This window comes from Pyrgilauda ruficollis, unplaced genomic scaffold, assembly GCF_017590135.1.
Source record: "Pyrgilauda ruficollis isolate IOZ18807 unplaced genomic scaffold, ASM1759013v1 scaffold64, whole genome shotgun sequence".
Lineage (NCBI taxonomy): Eukaryota > Metazoa > Chordata > Aves > Passeriformes > Passeridae > Pyrgilauda > Pyrgilauda ruficollis.
The window spans coordinates 495,357-514,742 of record NW_024528155.1 but is presented as its reverse complement, the minus strand read 5'-3'; the positions used below and the strand labels follow the sequence as shown (position 1 = coordinate 514,742).

At 38.5% G+C, this 19,386-nt stretch overlaps 1 protein-coding gene across 2 annotated transcripts in view; it reads right to left on the bottom strand.

Moving 5' to 3' along the window:
- The window catches only part of PRR16 (proline rich 16), a 139,082-nt gene extending 129,138 nt beyond the window's left edge, over positions 1-9,944 (bottom strand). For both annotated transcript variants that reach the window (XR_005956525.1, XM_041484146.1), the window contains exon 1: positions 9,672-9,944. Coding sequence is in view for 1 of the 2 variants with exons in the window: in XM_041484146.1 (XP_041340080.1) it covers positions 9,672-9,833 (162 nt within the window). In the remaining variant the exon portion in view is untranslated. The remainder of the gene's footprint in view (positions 1-9,671) is intronic.
- Positions 9,945-19,386: the final 9,442 nt, after the last annotated feature.

Sequence of the window (19,386 nt, the reverse complement as noted above, 5' to 3'; positions counted from 1 at the left end):
AACAGCCAAGCTAATACAAGATAGTACAGCTCTATCAAAATCAAAGCTGTATCACATCAGAAAACATTCTGCTTGCTAAGATTTAAGACTTCTAGCAAAATAAATGCTTGTATATGATTTAAGTCCTTACAATTCAAGCATTATTTTTTATGATTTTTTTCTTTAGTAGGAAGAATCTGCTATGATGAACTTACCTCATCTAAGCGTCTCTGCAATCGTCAGCAAAAACATGCAGAGAATAAAGTACAGTTTAGTTGGTAACAGAAAATTATTTATTTAAGGGAACAGTTATGTAGTATTTTGAGAAAAGATCAAGCAAACTTTAGGAAACAATGTTAACCTAATCTATCATGGATGGCTTTTGCTGCTGTAATAACAACCAGTTAACTTGAATTCAAACAACAGCTTTCACTTTCACATTAGATTAGAAACATTTTCACATCAGATTAGAAACTGAGCTAAAAAAATTACTAACAATGAGCCTACACATAACAATCTCCTAGTAGCATGCAGAAGATGCGAGAGAAGAACAACTGAGATTCTAAGATAAATGTCAGAGTCACCTGAAAATTTCAGGACTATCTTGAAACTCTGATATTGACTTTTGTGCGTCAACTTTCAAGAGGGGAGAGACAAGCACTCTAATGTTTAAGAACACAGATGACGTCTGACAGCTCCTAGCAGTGAGGTAAATAAAGTTACACTAACACCTGAACCTATTATGAGGGAGAAAGAGGAAAAGGGCTAGGAAAAGAAAACAAAGAACCTCAGAGGAATGGAAGGATTACTATGAGATTAGTAGAGTGAAAATGAAAGTGAAAATTAAGCAGAGAGACAAAATTAATCTGAATTGTTCACAAAGTTAACTTGAATCATTACATTGCATTTGCCTGGACAATTTCATTTGAAGGTGAGGAAAAGCATATATCACAGTTTAGTGTAGAGATGTTATGAGAGTGGTAGCATTCCTATAAAAGCAGAAGGGGCTGCAGCCCTCCCTGACATGACACAGAGACTCCAGTGGCTGCACTCTCAAACACCAGCTCCAAGCCCTTGGTGTATGCACCTGCTACATTCATATAGGGAGCTATACTGCAAATCTGTTGTTTATTATTCTGTCTGAAATTTAATAAAATCTGTTTTCAGATCCACAGGCAGTGAGAAGTACACAACCACTTATGACTGGAACTTTGATGAAAAAGTACACTATATATTCTCCTACTAATTTTAAAATTTCAGCTAAAGAAATATTTCTTGGCAGAAGCAAATATTTGTGGCCTAGCATTTTTACTAAATGTGTATACCTGATTTTTTTTAATCTAAATCTGAAATACTGTGTGCAGGTCCAGACTCCCAAGCACAAGACAGATCTGAACATAACAGAGCTAGTGCAGAAAAGGGGTTGGAAGGGGCTGGAGCACACGCTACATACTTGATTAGAAAGAATAAAGGAGAAAACAAGGAGGACAATTAGAAATACAGGAAATTCAACCTAAACACAAGACCAAAAACAGGGCGATTCAACGCTGAAACAGGTAGTCCAAAAAGGTTATGGAGCCACCATCCTTGAAGATATTCAAGAACAAGATTCTAAGCAACCTGCTCTAGTTGACTCTTGAATGGAAAATTTCCACAATTTCTAGGGGGCTCTTTTGAATCTGAACCAGTCTGTAGCTCTGTATTAAGAAATAAAATATCTGTTCCAACTTTTTCTCCAATAACTACTGAACTTTCAGTTATTTATTTATTCAGTCATTCAGCTGAAAATCTCAATGAAAAAGCACAGAAATAAAGAATTACACTTTGTTTCATTACATTGAAGTGAAGAAAAAAAAAAAACATACTGACCTTGATGCTTCATATTTTCACATATAATTTTATACAGAAAGGACACATGGATATGAACCAATAAATTATAATGGAGAAGCAAGTCCAAACAATTTCTTAATGCTTTTACTTTAAGTTTATAGACTCTACATCTTTTAGGCCACATTAGCTGCCTGCTTTAACACAGTGACATTTCCAGTAAAGTATGAAGTGCCAGTAGATACCAAAATTTTGGTACACTTATCTCATGTTTTGCAGCTGAATGAAAAGCTCAAATCAAGTTTTTGGTATCCCTAGAAGTCTAGGAACCTGCCACAGCTCATCTCACCTAATAAACTTAATAAATACATAATAAACTTCTCACACTGTTTTCTTAGGTGTTAAGTTTAATATTCTTCTCCTACCTACAAGGCAAATGATTGCACTGCAAGTAAGGATGTCTTACTCTGACTCTACCTTGAAGCTCTTCAGTCAAAGACCATAACAAACAGAAGAACATAATATCACCATGGGCACAACACTAGAATAATGACTGTGGATTTATCAAAAAAAAAAAAAGTAAGGGGAAAAAATTAAAAGTGTTTTAAAACTACAGGATTTTTCACATTACTTATAAATAATCTTCAATGAAATCTGGAAATGATTCAACATCAGTGCTCTCAGTCTTCATAATGCAATGTGGCACATGCTGCATGAAACAACGGATGGGTTCGTTAACCTTTCAAGACGCATGAACACACTACATCTTGCTGCAGAAGCAACAACTGATGGTATTACTGCTGTTCAGAGGCAATTGCTCCTCACTGCCTCCCATCAGCTGTACTGCAACAATTCCAAACTAAAAGCCCTGTCATGCCACTCATCCAACACACACAACCTGACAGAGGGAAGCTGTAGGGAGAGACCTGCTGGAGGATTTTGTCAGCCTTCCCACAGGGTCTGCTTTTCTTCTTCCCCTGGGTACAATAATAAATGGCATTTTGAAGCACTGCAGGTCACAGCACCAAGAATGACCAGTCAATTTTGTGTAGAGATGGACAGGAGCTGTAATTAGGAGGTATGTATAGGCTGTAGTCCTTTATCACACATTCATACCTAAATAAGACGCAGCATTTTTCTCATCAAGAAAACAATATACATTAACTGCAACTTGTTGTTTCTATTAAAAACAAACAAACAAACAAACAAAAAGCCCAACTACTACTAAAGAAAAATAAAACCCTGTCTACAAATAGGTAACTAGGTTAGAGGTAATCTGCATGGCTGTCAGACACAGGCTGTGTGGGAAAGAAAGCAGTCCATTTGCAAATTAGACCCTTTTACTCTCTCTGTCTCACAGCAGCAACCTCTGCTGAAGCAGGAAAAAGGGAGAGCAACCTTCACAAGATACACATGAGCTACCCTGTGAGGTTATTGAACATTTAGCTTTTTGCTGAAAAAAGAACTAAACGTTTTTTCTTAAGTACAACATTAAGAAAAGACTATGAGCCATCAATATTTTGCAACCCTAAAAGGAATGAAAATTGGAAGAGAGTAGTGATGCTCATTCACAAAGGTGTTTTGGAAGAGGCACTGTGGGAAACCACTCTAAACTCAGGGACAACATCTGCACCTCTCCCACAGTTCTCCCAAGAGTGATACTAATTAGCTATACACAACACATGTGTACAACATATGCAGTAATTTGGCTGGAATTCTTTTACTGGAAGTAGGAGGGGTATTCCAGAACTTTGTCCAAGGTGAGTAATCTGAATAGAAACATTGTATCATTGCCAGAAGAAAAACGTCAAAAATCTTCAAAGCTTCAATGATGCTGCTCAACCAAGTCATTGATGTTGCATAATGCACTCGTAGCAGCAAATAAATTCTCTAAATTTTGAATTTAAATAAAAATTAAGCAACATTTCCATCATTCAAACTTAGCTTTCTTCCTTCCAAAGTCAATGGAAAAAATTGCAACAGACTGCAACAGACTGAAGTTTGTGCCTCACTATTTCTGTTTTCCGCATCACGGTCAGCAGTGCATAGACTGTGTGAAACTCAAATTATACAAAAACATACATATTTCCACTGTGCTACTGTTTTTATTTGAAAACTGAATTTATATATGCTCTATTTAGCTCCTGACTGCACAATACACATTGCTATCAAGAGCTCAGTATTACATATAAGGAATGAAGTAGCTGACATGAGTTTAAACATAAAATAGGTAGCACAAATTAGCAGCATGCTTCCCTCTGTCGAGTATCTTGATATCAATAAGCAACTCCCTATAGGTATTCTTTTCATGGGGTTACACAATGCAATTACTGACTCTTGGTAGACATGGTTACAAATCAAGATGCGGAGCAACCTCACCCTGTCATGCATCAGCATATAAATGTTTCTGACCACCCTAATACATGGGGTTTTTCCAGGTTCACAGCTACCTTTTAGCTCCATTAGTTTAATTGAGACTACTAGTGTAAGAGTTTTACCTTAGTTCATTGCAGGTTTTATTGTCTATAACTGTATAAATGCTTCACAGAACACAAGAAATAAATGGCAAGAAAAAATACAATACAGTTATCTGCAATGACTATTTATGGCCCTCTTTGGACCCCTGGGCATATCACAATAAAGTTGCTGTGCTGTGCTTCTCTTACATAATTAATCATCTTTTGCAGTCAAACATCCAGGTACAGTACCTGATTGTATCAGGCACAAAGGAATATGTGCAATAATAAAGCAGAAAAAAAAAATCTGTTAATGGAGAGATTAGCAAGTTTTGGAATGGCAACTGCCTTTATTCATGCAACACTTTGACCCTGGTACATGAACTGGATCCCAATCACAGCCACAGCAAAAAAAATTACAAAAATGCTTCAGTCCCTCACACACCTTACTGACCAGGATCTGCATACACAGACAGTGTATGCACGGAAGAAAAGACTCCAGAAGGAACACTGTTAAGAGGGCCTGCATCCCTCATCCAGGTATAAGTAGGGCATCTGCATTTAATTGGATCTCTAACTGTAGGAACACATGCACAAAAAGCTCCAACTGCCACTACCTAGCAGAAAAGAGTGGCAGGTTCTTGACACCTGAACAGAATCCAAAGAGGCAAGAATCAGGAGAAGAAGGAATGGATTAAAATGTTTTGCTATTTTTCTACCTATCCTTATGTTTCTATATTGTATTTCCCACACCTATGCTGTAATAACTCCCCGCCTCATCTTCATGCAGCAATAGGAACCCAAAACATTTTTATATTGGTGCTTGCACTGCCTGCACATTAGAGATACTCATACGTGATTGAGTATCGCTGCTCCAGTCCTCTTGGTGGACCTGACACCTCCTAGTTTCTGGTTTAACAGGCAAGAACTTGAAGTACCTTCTGCCATCTGGATAGTTACCAGAACACAAAACCAGAAATAGAATGGAAAAAACTGGTGGTTGAAATTGTAATACACTTCTGCAGTCCTGATCCAGAAATCAAAACCACAGAACACATGGCCACCCTTCACTTAAGAGAGCGATGAGTGGCCTGCTTATGGAATCAGGTCATTTATCCTATAACGAACTTTGTCATGGTGTTTTGGGGGAGGGGGTTGGTATCTGCTAGCCTCATCATCACTTAGAACATATTTATTAAGTAATGCCCAAATTATATAGATCATACCTTTACAGAAAATAAACACATCAGTTAGATGACAGAAAATTATGTACTCATTCTGTCAGCAAGACATTTTCACAGGATTTAAAGCAGAGGAGGTAGATTCAAATGACTGGAAATTCACTGATGTACATACAGTGCCTGTGAGGGCTTCTGTTTCCCCTGCACCTCCATTTTGGAGTACTCCAAACACTGGTAATAGCTACACAGCTGCTTCCTTTCGATAAAAGGTTGGAGCATATTTAGCCAATTAAAAGCTATGCAAATGTCTCACACATAACTTCCAGGAATTTGTTCTGCAAGATGAATTTTTATTATTACAAAAAGTATTTATCAAATTATTTAGTTAAGTATTTCCTTCATGAAAACAAGCACAAGACTACAGAAATGTGCAACATTACCATAAAATGTGAATTCAAGGAAGGTTTAAAAATTATATTATCATTATAAGGTTATATAAATCTCTGTGCCCTGCTGTCCACAGGTGTACATGTACATCCCCTACAATCCCTTCTGAAGTAATCAGAGGGCTACATCATGCATTTTACAATAGTTTAATTAGCACACATCTTTTGATTTCCAGCAGTACATTACTTAGGTACCAGACAGATAAGTAGTTACAAAAGAAGACTTAATAATAACCATCTTTCTATACAAACTCCAGTGAAAAAGGTCTTTTATTCAATCCTCTGGAGGAGAACCAAAATTTAAGGCTCCACCAACATAATTTTGAAATAGTCTGGACTAAAGGAATAGAAAGTGTTACTCAATCCTCTGGCAACCCTTTGATTTTTCTTTGGAATATTCATCAAATAGCAGCAACTTAAACCATTTCAAATCCATTTCTCAATGCACAACCACATCCCGTTGTTGCTACACACCCACGCAAGGAGACAAAAGGGTCCATCCAAGCCTCTCCTAAATGAACAGCACTCTAGAGAAGGCTAGCCTTACACCAGCTCAGACTCTGGACTCAACACTGCTCCATCCAGTTACCCCCCTGCTCTACCCTTAATCTTCTGTGGTTACCTTAACCTAATCAGACCAGAACAATAAATAAGGGGGAGAGAGGGAAGGAAGAAAGGGATGTTTCACTTCTGAGACACAGTAACTGTTAAAATGTATTTGTTTTAATCTGCGTGATTTAGTCACATGCTTCTAGAGAACATTTATAAACTTCATGGTTTGCCCACCTGGGTTTAACATGCCATCCTCTCTTCACCCCTCAATCTCCTCTTTTTAAAAGCATTAAAAAATGCTCAAGAACCAATCAGAAAAAGGTTCAGAACAAAGGGCAGATGCAAATATATTCATGTAAGTAAAGCATAACAAGCTAAATGTAGCAACACATACAAGTGCTGTACAGCAATGTTACTTACTGCTACAGAGCAGTTCATTTTGAAGCAACAAAATGGTGTTTCATTTTGACAGTACTTTGACTATGAATCTTAAAAAAGAAGACTGAAAGGTAGTCATGAAGTCTATTACAATAATTAAGTGCTCCATTAAGAATAATCATAATTTATATTTAAGGGTAACAAATATGTAGGGATGAAAAGAAAATAAAGTGTCTTAAAAATTATGTAAATCGCAAAAAAAAAAAATTACAGTACCATTTTATATTCTATACTACAACTAAATAAATATTACTTGAACTACACAAAAAAAGGGCTAAAAAACCTTCATGCCCTACCACTGCAGCAGAATGAAAACTTTTAAAATAGTAATAAAAAAATGAAACCCTGTTTCTAGTATACAATATTACTCATTAAAAATTTTAGATATAAAAAAAAAAAAAAAAAAAAAAAAAGTAACAGAAAAGGTTGCAGCTCAACAGCTGGGTTGCAGCAAACACCCTGGGGAAAAAAAAAAAAAAAAAAAAAAAAAGGCAGCAACATTTCCAGAAATACAGAATTTGCAGTGAAAATGGAAAGTGTGAACTTACATCCCCTATTTCATCATTTTGACTGGTCCTACAGTAGGGAACCTAAATGAAGCAGACATATTTCTATGTGTAATACACCTAAACTGACTGTAGACTAACTTCCTGTAAGCTTTAACGAAGAGCCTGTCATTCCTTCCTAACACCTACAAACAACCTGTGAAAGAGACTGGTTATCAGCTTATAATATCACCAATTAACTCACTTTTACATAAAAAATATACATTGCAGTTATGTCAAGAGTTTTTGTGCAGATACAGCCCATCCTATAAAGGCAGACCAACTAAAGGTGGCAAACTTTTGCAGACTTTCCAAAATAAGTGTCACACAAAGTGTATTTAACACATAATGATAATATCGCAATGAAGCAGATGTATATGTATGCAACTCATATTTGCTGGAGTATCAGAGCTACCACCTTTGCAAGGCATATTTGGTGAAAAGCATTACTAAAAACCTCATGTGTAGTCAGAAACAAGATTTAACTACCCTTTTTATAAAAATACCTTTATTTTCTCAAAACATGCTATTGGCAATCCTTCAACAGGTACACAGTACTTAACAGAGTTACAGCTCCATTTCTCTACAGGTTTCCCTATCAAGCAGAGGTAAATCCAGTTCTCTTTTGCAGATGCAGTCAACCAGAACGGACAAGTTTGCTTAGATAAAACATGCCACAGTAAATGATGATATACGATCTCCACTTACAGCGATCCTGTCTGCTCACTAGAAGAAAGCTAGGACTGATTACGTGCAGGGAACGATTTACATTCATGGGACAGAACACATTGCATCCTTTCCAGGTCCTGAAAATGTGCTTCTGCAGCAACAGAAGCCAGTTTACGCTATCAGTCTTAGAAACGTTTAAAGAGCTGCTCTATAAATATTATTTCCATTTCAAAATACCTCAAAAATTACAAAGCATAGACAGCAGCACATTAAGAGAAAGAGAAATTATAGATATATTAAAAAAAAAAAAAAAAAAAAAAAAAAGGAGGAACCTGGAATTGTGGCTGAAAAAAGAGCCTAACAGCTGTGATTAGTGAGCCGTGTGTTTATACATCTTTCAACATTAAACAAAGCACTGGGTGAATTTCAGACTGCCTCAGATGGCAAAAGACTGTTGAAAGAAACTTGTTGACAATGTTGTTAAAATAGAAAACTAATATATGATGGCAAAAAACCGAAGCTTATTATAAATGTCAAATATAGGATTATAAAGCAATACACAGAGATTCTGGACTTGAATTTTGGTGCATAATCCAACCATCTGTCGACCAGTTGTGTAGCAAAATCAAGATAACGAGGAAATCTCCAAAAGGACAGCCAAATTCTTTTCCTTCAGCTACTGCATTTCCCTGCTTACGAACATGCCGGCGGTAATCGCACTCTGCCTGCAGATTAACCTAGAGGAGATGACACTCGCCACCAGCAAGAGAGAGATTGCGAGGGCAATCTTGCCAGATAGGGCCGATAAGCAGGGCTCTCAGCTGCCGGAGAAGCAGGCTGCAGAGGCTGAAGCAGACTTGGCCGCGCCGGTGCAGCCGCGCCAAGGGCGGCGGTGCGCGGGGTCCGGGGCCGCTCAGCCCCGCGGCCGGGCAGGTGCGAGCGGGGCTGCTGCTGCCGCCGCTGCTGCTGCCGCCGCTGCTGCTGCTGCTGCTGCCGCTGCTGCTGCTGCTGCTGCTGCTGCTGCTCGGGCCGAGCACGGCGCTGCACCGCGCAGCCCAAAACTTAAACTCGCTGGGGCGGCAGCGGGTTCGTTCCTGACTCCTCTCCCACCGCCGGGACGCCGGCGCGGCTCAGCCCGGAACCGGGCAGTGCTGCGGGTCCCGTAGCTCCCCAGAACACCCTCGCCCAGCAGAGACCTCTCAGGAGAGGCTCCCCCCGGGGAAAATATAAACTCTGAGGGGTGCCCTGAGGTGGGAAGTGCCCGAGTAGAGCCGCCTCACATTCGCGGGGAGCACTGGCGGTCCCGGGGCGCACGGCACTCGGGACACGGGGCTCCAGCCCCTTCCGGGACGCCGGGCAGCGCGGCGATGCCCAGCCGCCCGCCCTGGGGCACGGCTGGGAGCTGCCCCGTGCCCAACCTGGACACCAGTTGCTCGACCCGCGGTGAAGAAGCGGTAAAAGGAGCCTGGGGGCGGCAGCAGAGCTCCGGAGCAAGCCGGATCCCTGCCTGCGGGCGATGGGGCGCTTGCCCCATACGGGGCAGACGGGGGATCCGACCGCGCAGCCTTTCGTTCTCACCTCCTTAAGTTCCTTGGCGACATCTTTCAGGTCCCCCAGGACTAATTCCAAATCCTCCACGATGATCTTGATCTGCTCTTTCACCTTGGCTTTGGAGGCTGCCGGCGGCCCCTCGGACGGCGAGGAGGAGGAGGATGCGGTCCCCTTGGACTGGGCGGACATCCTTCGGGGCAGCCCGGCGCGGCCAGCGGGACACGCAGGTCAGGCGAGCGCGGCGGCCGCCGGCCGCCCGGCCCCGTCCCTCCAGCTCCCGGAGCTGCCGCAGCCGCTACCGCCACCGCCGCCTGCCCCCGCCCCGGCACGGCCCCGGACAGCGGGGCCAGGGGAGGAGCGCCCACCGCCCGCGCTGCTGGGGGCGGTGGAGGCCGGGCGGCTTCCTCGGGGGAGATGCTCTCCCCCCGCCTTGGCGCCCGAAGGCCCCTGAGGGCGAGAGCACTGTGCTGTGTCTCCCAGAGGGTGCGCGGCGCTGTCTCTCCCCGGAGCCCCCCGCCGTTGTCCTCGGGAGCGGGACAGGTGGCACCAGGTCTGATGGGGAAAAGGTCAAAACCCGCCAAAGCAGCCCCCAAAAAGGAAACACTTCTCCTAGCTGACTCATTGAAGAAGACAACACACAGTCCCTGCTGATAAAAGTCATTATTGGAGGGGTGACACTGTACAACCCCTGTACTGTTAAGTGACCGATTTGGCGTGTCTGGATTGTACATGGCTTGGTTTGGACTAAGGAATGAAGCTATGGAAGGACAGTGTTGTGTAAATGTCGCCAAATCGGGAAAAGGCACTTATATGTCCCTGCTCACCTGTATAAACTGCGCTGCAAAACCACAATGATCGGTAGACCCTGTTCTGGTTGTGTATCACACCGTATAGAAATTAATGAGACACATAAGCCAGAGTATCTTTCACGAATATTCTGTGAGGCTCTTTCTCTGGAGTACTGGCCAGTGCCGCTTTGAACACATCCTTCCCCTACCGCTCTTCAGAGATTGATCTGTGGAGCAAAATGAAGAGATTGTAAGATATCACTAACCTCTGGTGGTTTTCCATTTTACTGCAAAAAAGCAAAAAGGAGTTGGTTTAGGTATTTCTATCTTCCACTAGCTATGAACAGCAAGAAGAGGGCATGCAGCCAAGTCCTGCTTTGAACATCACCCTGCATGGCTGCAGCTGACTTTGATGTTGTAAATGTTTCTAAGAGTTTTGGCAGCCTGAGATGTTTTAACCTAGCTAAAGCAGAACAGGAAAAGCAACCTTGCCCAGAGCAGTGTGTCTGCACGTGGTAAAAATCCCACTTGGTGAGGAACAGTTTGTCTCTGGGAAGATTGTGGGACTGGGATATGAATAGAGAGGGCCTGACAGCACCTGTTACTGCCTAGGATAAAGTGTAATTATCTTTCCACATTTTGCCACTATAAAATTTGTCATATTTGGCTGAAATGATGAATGCTGGTGGGCATGGGGTTTAGTTTTTTCCCCAGGTGTCTGAAAGACCTTTCAAACAATTTCAAGGAGGCCATGTTGAAGAAGAGCCCCTGTCTTTCTTCTCAACTTTTCTCAAGTCAAATGGGAGATTTCTTTTTCATCTCACCAAGTGAAAGCTCTTCCAACACTGACTTTTAAAAGCATTCCCTCTGGTTATTTTTACTTAACTGTTTCTATATGAGCAACAACATCATATGATTTTTGAAGCTGGCTAAGTCAGAATTTCCAAACTGCAGTCACCACTAAATTAGAAAGAAAGCAACCCACAAGTTGTTGAATAAGTTTTAATTAATGTGTTTGAATATTGTTCCTCAGGGGTATTGTATGAACAGAAAAAAAGAAAACATTTATGAAAAGCTATCAGTGGAATTATCTATGCAGAAACCAGCACACACAGAGTTTATAATTAGAGAAAAAAGCCTATTTTGTGACAGAAGTTAAGGTTGCTGTATGACAGTGTACCTGGGTATACACAACATGGCTTACATAGATAAGGGGCAGCTTCTTACTGTACAAATAACTGTCATTGTCACAAAATTGCTACCAGATTTGCTGCAGACATTGTGATTTGAGCATTTTATAGATTGTCTCTGTACAAAGCCTATGCCACGTCTCACTGCTAAATATTTTTATATTAAGAAGGAAGAATTGATTCCTGTGCTATCTCATCGGTTAGTTTTAAGTCATGACAAGACTTTACTCACAATCCTGTCGTTATCCAATTCCTGTAAGCCTGCGACCATCTTTGGAGAGTTCCCAAACTTTTGAAGATATTCATCATGTTCACTTTCCCAATCCCTCCACTTTTGTAGTGACTAAGAGCTGTGCAGGATTATATAGTGGCTCATATTCATTCCAGCGTCTACTGCTTAGCCCTGAAGAATACTGACAGCACTTCTAAGTCCTGAATAAAGTTTATTGTCCTATTGGTCTTTAAAGCAATTTAATGCCTTTGAAAAATGTTCTATACCTTGCCAAACTATGTTAACTAATAAGTCCTTTCCCATTGCAAAGTTATCTCTTTGTAATTTCAGTTATTTTTTCTTCTGTCTCTGCATAAAGTGTTATTTATTAATATGCTGTCAGTTTCTTGTTTTTATAGTCTTTCTGTCTATACCTTCACCAAACCTGAACTGGCTAATCAGACAAAATAAGAGTAACTCCTTACCGGAAGTCCAGGGTGTTAAAGAGATGCAGAGGATGCTCAAGAAGTCTCCCCAGAAATCTTAGGGACATAGATTATTTAAAAAGTAAAAATCTTAAGACATTCAAAGTGCAGATCACTGATTTTCCATTAACACTTGAAATCCAGTAACACTTACTCAAGAAAAAAAGAACCCAAATACCCACACAGCACATTAAATACATAATTAGTGAGGCACCATATCACTGTGTCAGCAGTGATCTAAATTAAGTTTGCAAGTTGAGTAAAGCTTGCAGTAGTTGGGAAGGACCTCTCTCACAAAAATCTATCAAGATGCTGCAAAGTTTTGTTTTGGTGATTCAGTAGATGGCACTTTTCCTTCTGTAAAAAAACGTCCTATATCTCAGCCAAGTGTTACAAATAGAATGAACTGTACTCACACAAAGCAGTGATTTTATCATGCTCTTTTGTTTATGCTATTTATTTTACATATGGAGTCACTAAGATTTGGAAACTATGCAGGAACTCATGAGTAATCATAAAATGTACATGAATCACATTAATGATTTTGCATGAGAGTCAGCCATAGTAGCAATAAGAAATAAGAAACATAATGATCTTTAAATTTAATCACTTTTCTCTTACAAAAAAAAAAAAAAAAAAAAAAAAAACCAGCCCCAGATGCTTACCTCCTTCCCAGCCCTACTTGGAAGGGCTTCTTTAGCACCATAAAACCTTTGTAGTTATTCTTGTATAAGAATAGAAACCAAAGGAGCACGTTACAGATTACAGATGTAAAACTACACCCCTGTTTCCTCCAGTTGTTAGTATTTCAGATAAATTTGTTAAAAAATAATTTGCTGTTGCCTGATGAAGGTATTTTGTTTGAAGTTTGGGCTATTTATCAAAGGCAAAAGTTTCATAAATCCTTTTAGGTCACACAAGATCTGGATGTTCTGATTAATTTTAAACATTGTGAAACTTTCCAACCAAAGGCAAATAATTTACAAGGCAAAAAGATGCTTACATCTTAATTTGGTGAATGATAAAATACAACATTAATTTATTTTCTATCTCTCTTTAAAATGTGTTCTTAAAGGAAATATTCCACTTATCCACATACAAGTTAGGGAGGCAGTGAAACAGGAAAACTCTTTTTCTTGCCAAATGATATTGTGTGGAAGAAAGCTTAAATCAATTGCCAGAGGCTGGAATGTTGGACACATGCTATTTAAAATGTTCAACAAAATCTTCAAAATTAATCATAAGTTAAATTAAAACAATGGGCTAAGATAAAGTACAATGCCACTAACTTGCATACCACTCAATTGTTAAAGACAGATTTACATCTTTTATGCTTTTTGTCCTAAAAGAACAGTATGGTAATCTCTTTTCAAAATGCTTCCATACTTAACTGAATATTATGTTCTCTTAATTCTTAGACAGATTTTTAATGGTTATGATGAGAAGCTACTCTGGCTGCTTATGTTCCAAACTGTAGAGTTCTAGTTCATTTGCATAGAAGCTGGAAAACTTTTCAGTTAAAGGAAAAAAAAATGAAAACTATTTTTGAAGGTGGTATGATATTATATTCTGACATATTAATGACATTGTATTCTTCCACTTTTTAAAAACAGGTTATTCCTTTAAAAAAACCTCAAGGTCTCACAAAATAAAAAACACACTTCTGAAAAAACATACTTCTGAATTCAAGTCACTCATTTCCAAAATATAGCTAGAAAACATAGTGAAAGTCAGGACTGGGGCAACATCACTCTTTGCACCAGTTACTTGTCCTACTTCTCCACCACTTTGTTCTTGATATTGATTCAAAATCATAGATACCATATGTATAACATGAAAGTCATCCCTTTCTGCCAATCCACAGATACTTCTCGTAAGGATTTACGTATTGGTAAAAAAGGTTCAGGACTGATTATTTGTAAAGCAGAACTCCAGGCATGGAGCCAAGGAGCTGAACACACACCTAAAACTGTTATTCTCCCTTCAAAGTAAAAGTAGAGCAGAGTTTTATGGAATCCAAACCTATTTTCCTTGCATGTTGTGTATAATGTGTAAAATAAGGATGGCAATGAAAGTTACTTTTCTTATCTGGAAAATCTTTTGTTCAGTGATGTTGTGAAAAGAAAGAGTGGTTATTTTCTCCTAAGTTAAAAACATATATGCAGTAATTTTTCCATTAAATATGAATAAAATGTATCCTGTGCATCACTTATGTTCCTTCAGTCTGCTCAGGATGGAATGCCACATTTATTAACCCAGTTTAAAGAAAATCTATATTAATGTCTCTGTATTGAATGCCAGCACACAAGACTTACTACAGTTTCATAGGGAAGTGCTGGAAGATAAACATGTCGAAATTAAGTCCTTCTTTGAATTACTTCTGTTCTATCAGGCTTCCTTCATGAGCTGTGAACAACCATAACATATGAACCCATTCTGCATCTGGGATATTCCTCAGGCACTAAAATGCACTGGGGTTTTTTTCCCATAAAATTTTAACTAGAGGTAGTTCTCTAAAAATGTCAAAAGCTTTGAAAAGTGCACAAGGGAAAGAACTTGAACTATTTATTTTCTCCAAACTAGTCCCTCAATAGCTAGATAAAGAAATAGAGCGTGTAATAAATAAAAAAAAAAAGAGTATTAATTATATCTGTGATTTGTTTTAATTCAATAAAGATACAGTTTTCAGTCTAAAACTCGACCACGTACTGCCTATGGATTTGGTAAGATAGGATAACAAAACCAAATTCAGTCAGAATACAAGTATCTAGAGGTGATGTGAACTTTGTCAAAGTTGGACTTTGTGAATTTTGTCCATCTATATTATACCATGACTTCCAACATAGTGTAAATAATTCTGTGTGGAATTTTTTGACTCAAAAAAGATCCACTGTATAGGCAAGCATAAAAAACAATCTTCTAATTTAATGTGGGAAAATAACAAAAAACTGAATAGAGCCTTGAAAGATGCAAAAATGTATTTGGTCTCATCGTAAGTACTCAGTTCGCTGTCACCTGCTGTTGTGGACAGAATTAACAGAAATGGCTGTCTTAATATGAATCAATAGGGTATTATAGGGAAAAAATATTAAATGGGTCAGGCAAGAAAAAACACACTTATAGCATGCTTATTGCGTCTCTCCTGCTAATATCTATCAAAATGCTTTTAAAGTGCAGGAATGGAGGCATACAAAGAATATTCTTTTCTCTCTTGAATATGTCCTGCATAATTGCTTGGAAAGAACAGAAGTTTCCTTCCCTTTTCAAAATGTAGAGTATGGTGGTAAACAAAGTGGTAAAACTGAAAGGAGAATGTTGGCTGGATATGTTTCTTCAATAATCCTCAACCAGTAGTTTATACTAGTAATTTCTAACATTTGTTTTTCAAACTCAGTTGTAGGAAGTTGTACACTTAATTTTAAGTTTACCAAGATTCGGTTTTTGTTTACTGGTTAACTGTCAGCTAACAAATTAGTGCCTTTTTTTCCCCTTAAGGAGCTGTTGCTCAGATGCAAAGTATTTCCTGTGGAGGAATATCCTTTTACTGCTGGCATTCACTTCAGTAGTACGTTATTGCAAACATCTGGAGCACAGCAGAAAAACACTGTCTGGATTCTTTCCTAAAGCACCTCCATAAGAATAGTCTGAGAATAGAGAAATGCCAGAGTAAATGAGTAACCCAAACATGGAAAAAGACTAGAATGCAGTAGCAAGACTACAAAGGTAAAAAATGCAATTCTTTAACCTGCAGACCCACAGTGGATTTATAGAGCCTTTATCTCAAAGCCCACTCTAGCTACTGCAATTTAAAAAAACAATTTCTTCTGTGTCATACACCATAAAGCAAAGGTGAACATTCACATTTGAGGCTTTAATTTTAGATTGATGAATTACCTATTGACAGACAATGAATCTCTGCCACTTTGTCCTCCACTCCCCAGATTAAAATTATGTTAAAAGCCATAGTGCAAACAAAGAGAAGGATGCCAGAAACATAAATGGGAAGGATCCATTACTCACTGAAGAATGTTGGGCTGGATTGTGTGAGTGCCAAGTAGTCCCTTGATGAACTGACTCTTCTCCGAGACAAGGTGCAAGAAAATGCTGGTTCTACATTGAAAATGCATGGTTCCATGCCTCACTGAACTGGACCTATAACATTGCAGACCCAGGCAGCCAGGGGCATCAGTTAGAATCTTCCAAATTATGGAAAAATATTCCCATATTGCCCTTCTAAATTCAGATAATTATGATTTCAAATCATTAGCTTTCCAATTTGCTAATGTCATCTGTTACTCATTTAGATATTAATGCTTTTACACTATGATTTTTTAAAATTGTTATTGCTTTAAACAATATTTTCTCTAAAAAAGTTTCCTTGTGAATTTACACCATTAATTTACCTGGAATCTGTTCCATCATTTCTTGTAGTCTCTCAGGACCTATGACCTATCTTCAAAATGTCAGTTGCACAATGACACATTCAGATATCTATCTAATGTTTCTCTGAGAAGTCATGCCAGGTATTTTCAAAGAAGTAATGTTTTCAGTGGATATCCAAATATCCAATCCACCAGTCTAATTCAAACAAAGTGACTTTATTGTTTACCTCAGCTTTGAATTTGTTCCGGAGAATTTACAATTCTCTGCAGCTGTGCTTCTCCCTAGGTAGGACCTATTGCTAACAGAAATCTTTGGAATCAAGGGCATGCTGTTTTTTTCCTTGATAATTACCACCAGTCCATTATTAGCTAGTGATTTAGAAGAAGTTCTAGAGCCTGTACACTCTGGATTATAATGTAATTTGACAGGTAAAGAAAAAACAACACAATGAAAACACATGAAAACAACACATAAACAACTTTTTCAGGTATTTGAATATCTATTTTCTTTCAAAACAATGGAATAGTTTCTGATTTTTTTAGCAGTAGCATCCTGGTGGCAGCCAAAGGCAGCTCTATCCTCTATCCTTTTTTTTTTTTTTTTTTTTTTTTTAACACAACATAACATTGCAAAAATTAGTAAGAGAATCCACATCAGAATTACTTTTTCCATTTAAATATAGACTTTTTCTTTTTTCATAAACTGAGGCTGGTAACTTGATTAATTGCCGCTTGATTACTAGGTAACATATAGAGAGGGAAAAACCGGCTAGTTGAACTTTCAGAAAAGTCACAATAATTACATTTATAGCTCACCTGCTTGAGCTTTATTACCTAAAGATCTGATCCACAGTCTATGACCCTGATTTAAAGAGGGAATCAGTTTTGTATAAACATCTCTAAAATTGTTTTGTGACAGTCCTTCAGTATGTCCAATCTTTTAGCAGAAATATTCAACTCCTAAGAAAGTCAGATCACAAGAAGACTCTGTCTTAAATTCCCCTACAGTGTGCTCTGGTTTTATGCCACTGTCATTTGGTTCTGTGGTAATTCAATACCAGACACAGGTTACTGTGTTAAAGGGACCTTATCTCTAACCCACTACAAATGTTCCTGAGGTCCCAAATCATGCAATCACTCTAAAATTATATTGCTGAATTCTTCTATCTAACCAATAAGTATACCTAAATTAATTTTGCTATAGGTGTAAAGAGCCATATTTAGTAATTTGCCATATAAATCTATCCTATAATTTTTTTAGTGCAGAAAAATGTTGAATATAATTAGCATTGATATTCTTGCCTTAGAAGATCTTATATGGAATAACTTTATTCTGAAAAGAAATTTTAAAAGTACAGTGCAGTGAATGAAAAGAAATTTCACATATAATTTACAATCTGAAAGGCGGTGAAAATCCTGGGTTTGTGATTATTTTGTGTAGGAACAGCAAACTTAGGCTTCGCTGGTGTCCAAAGATTAGTAAAGGAAGAACAGCCTAATTTTTCTCTCACCCTTGTTATTACTCAATCTCTTAATATTTGAAGATAAGATTTTGAAGTGTTTTACACCAAATCAGATTTCATCTAGAGATAAAATGGTAAAGATCAGAAGGCTTAATATAAATATGCTCATTTGTGCCTCTCTGATAATTTCTGTTATTTTTTCTGCACTTGCAAAATAACACATCAGTAGTGTGCTTGACAAACCCAGAAAGGCCCATTTAATTTAATATACCTTTGTAAATATGTGACTTCAACCTTGTCAGTATTTGAATGAAAAAACAATCAAACAAACAACAAAGAGCTACAAAGGCAACTTCTTAAAATTCTGTTCGATTTTGCAAATTGTTTGAACTTGTTGATTAAAGTTTCCATAAATATTTTATAGCACCGACCTTTTGCTTCAGAAGTTACTTAAATTAGAGGCACTGGCAGCAAATACAATCCTAAACCTGTGTAATCTGATAAAATGGATGATCAACCCAACAGTTAGTCAGTTTACAGCTAGTTTGGTCTTCTTCAACCTACGACAGAGACCATCTCTTCTTTTTCAGTGAAGTTCAAAGGAGTTTTTCCTTGTTTTGACAGATACTGGCATCCGTATTCCTATTCCTAAATTTCTATTTCACTAAGCCTTCTCTTAAACTCACACATGAACCGAAGTTGTAGAGAAATTGCTTGGCTGATAATGTGCACTTATTATTTTGGGATCCAAACATTTTGCTACTGCACAAAGCAAGTACTCTAAATACAAAGAGAAATTTCTTCTAAAAAGATTGTATTTATATGCTCAGTCCAGCTGATGTAGAAGCCAAGGACCTGAGGTCTCAAGGCCCATCAGATGAAGCATATTTTTAGGAGTGTGCTTAGACCAGACAGATTGCTCTGTTCCCACAGGTTACCCCCAAGTCGAGACAGAAGTCCTTTTACTGCTGTGTAGGTTGCATAAGGGAATGATTTATCTATGCAGGTTTGATCAGTAGGGAGAGAAACAGAAACTTGTAACTTTTGCCTTGTTTAAGGTTTTTGACATTCAGTTCTGTTTTCTGTGACAGGAAGGACGTAATTATTGTGGGTGTTTATTGAAGAAGTGAGGAAAAAAATGCATTACCATTCCCACAATCCTCTCCAATGATCATTTATTCTGAAGTGTTTAAATTTTTATCAAGCCCCGGCTTTTATATGAT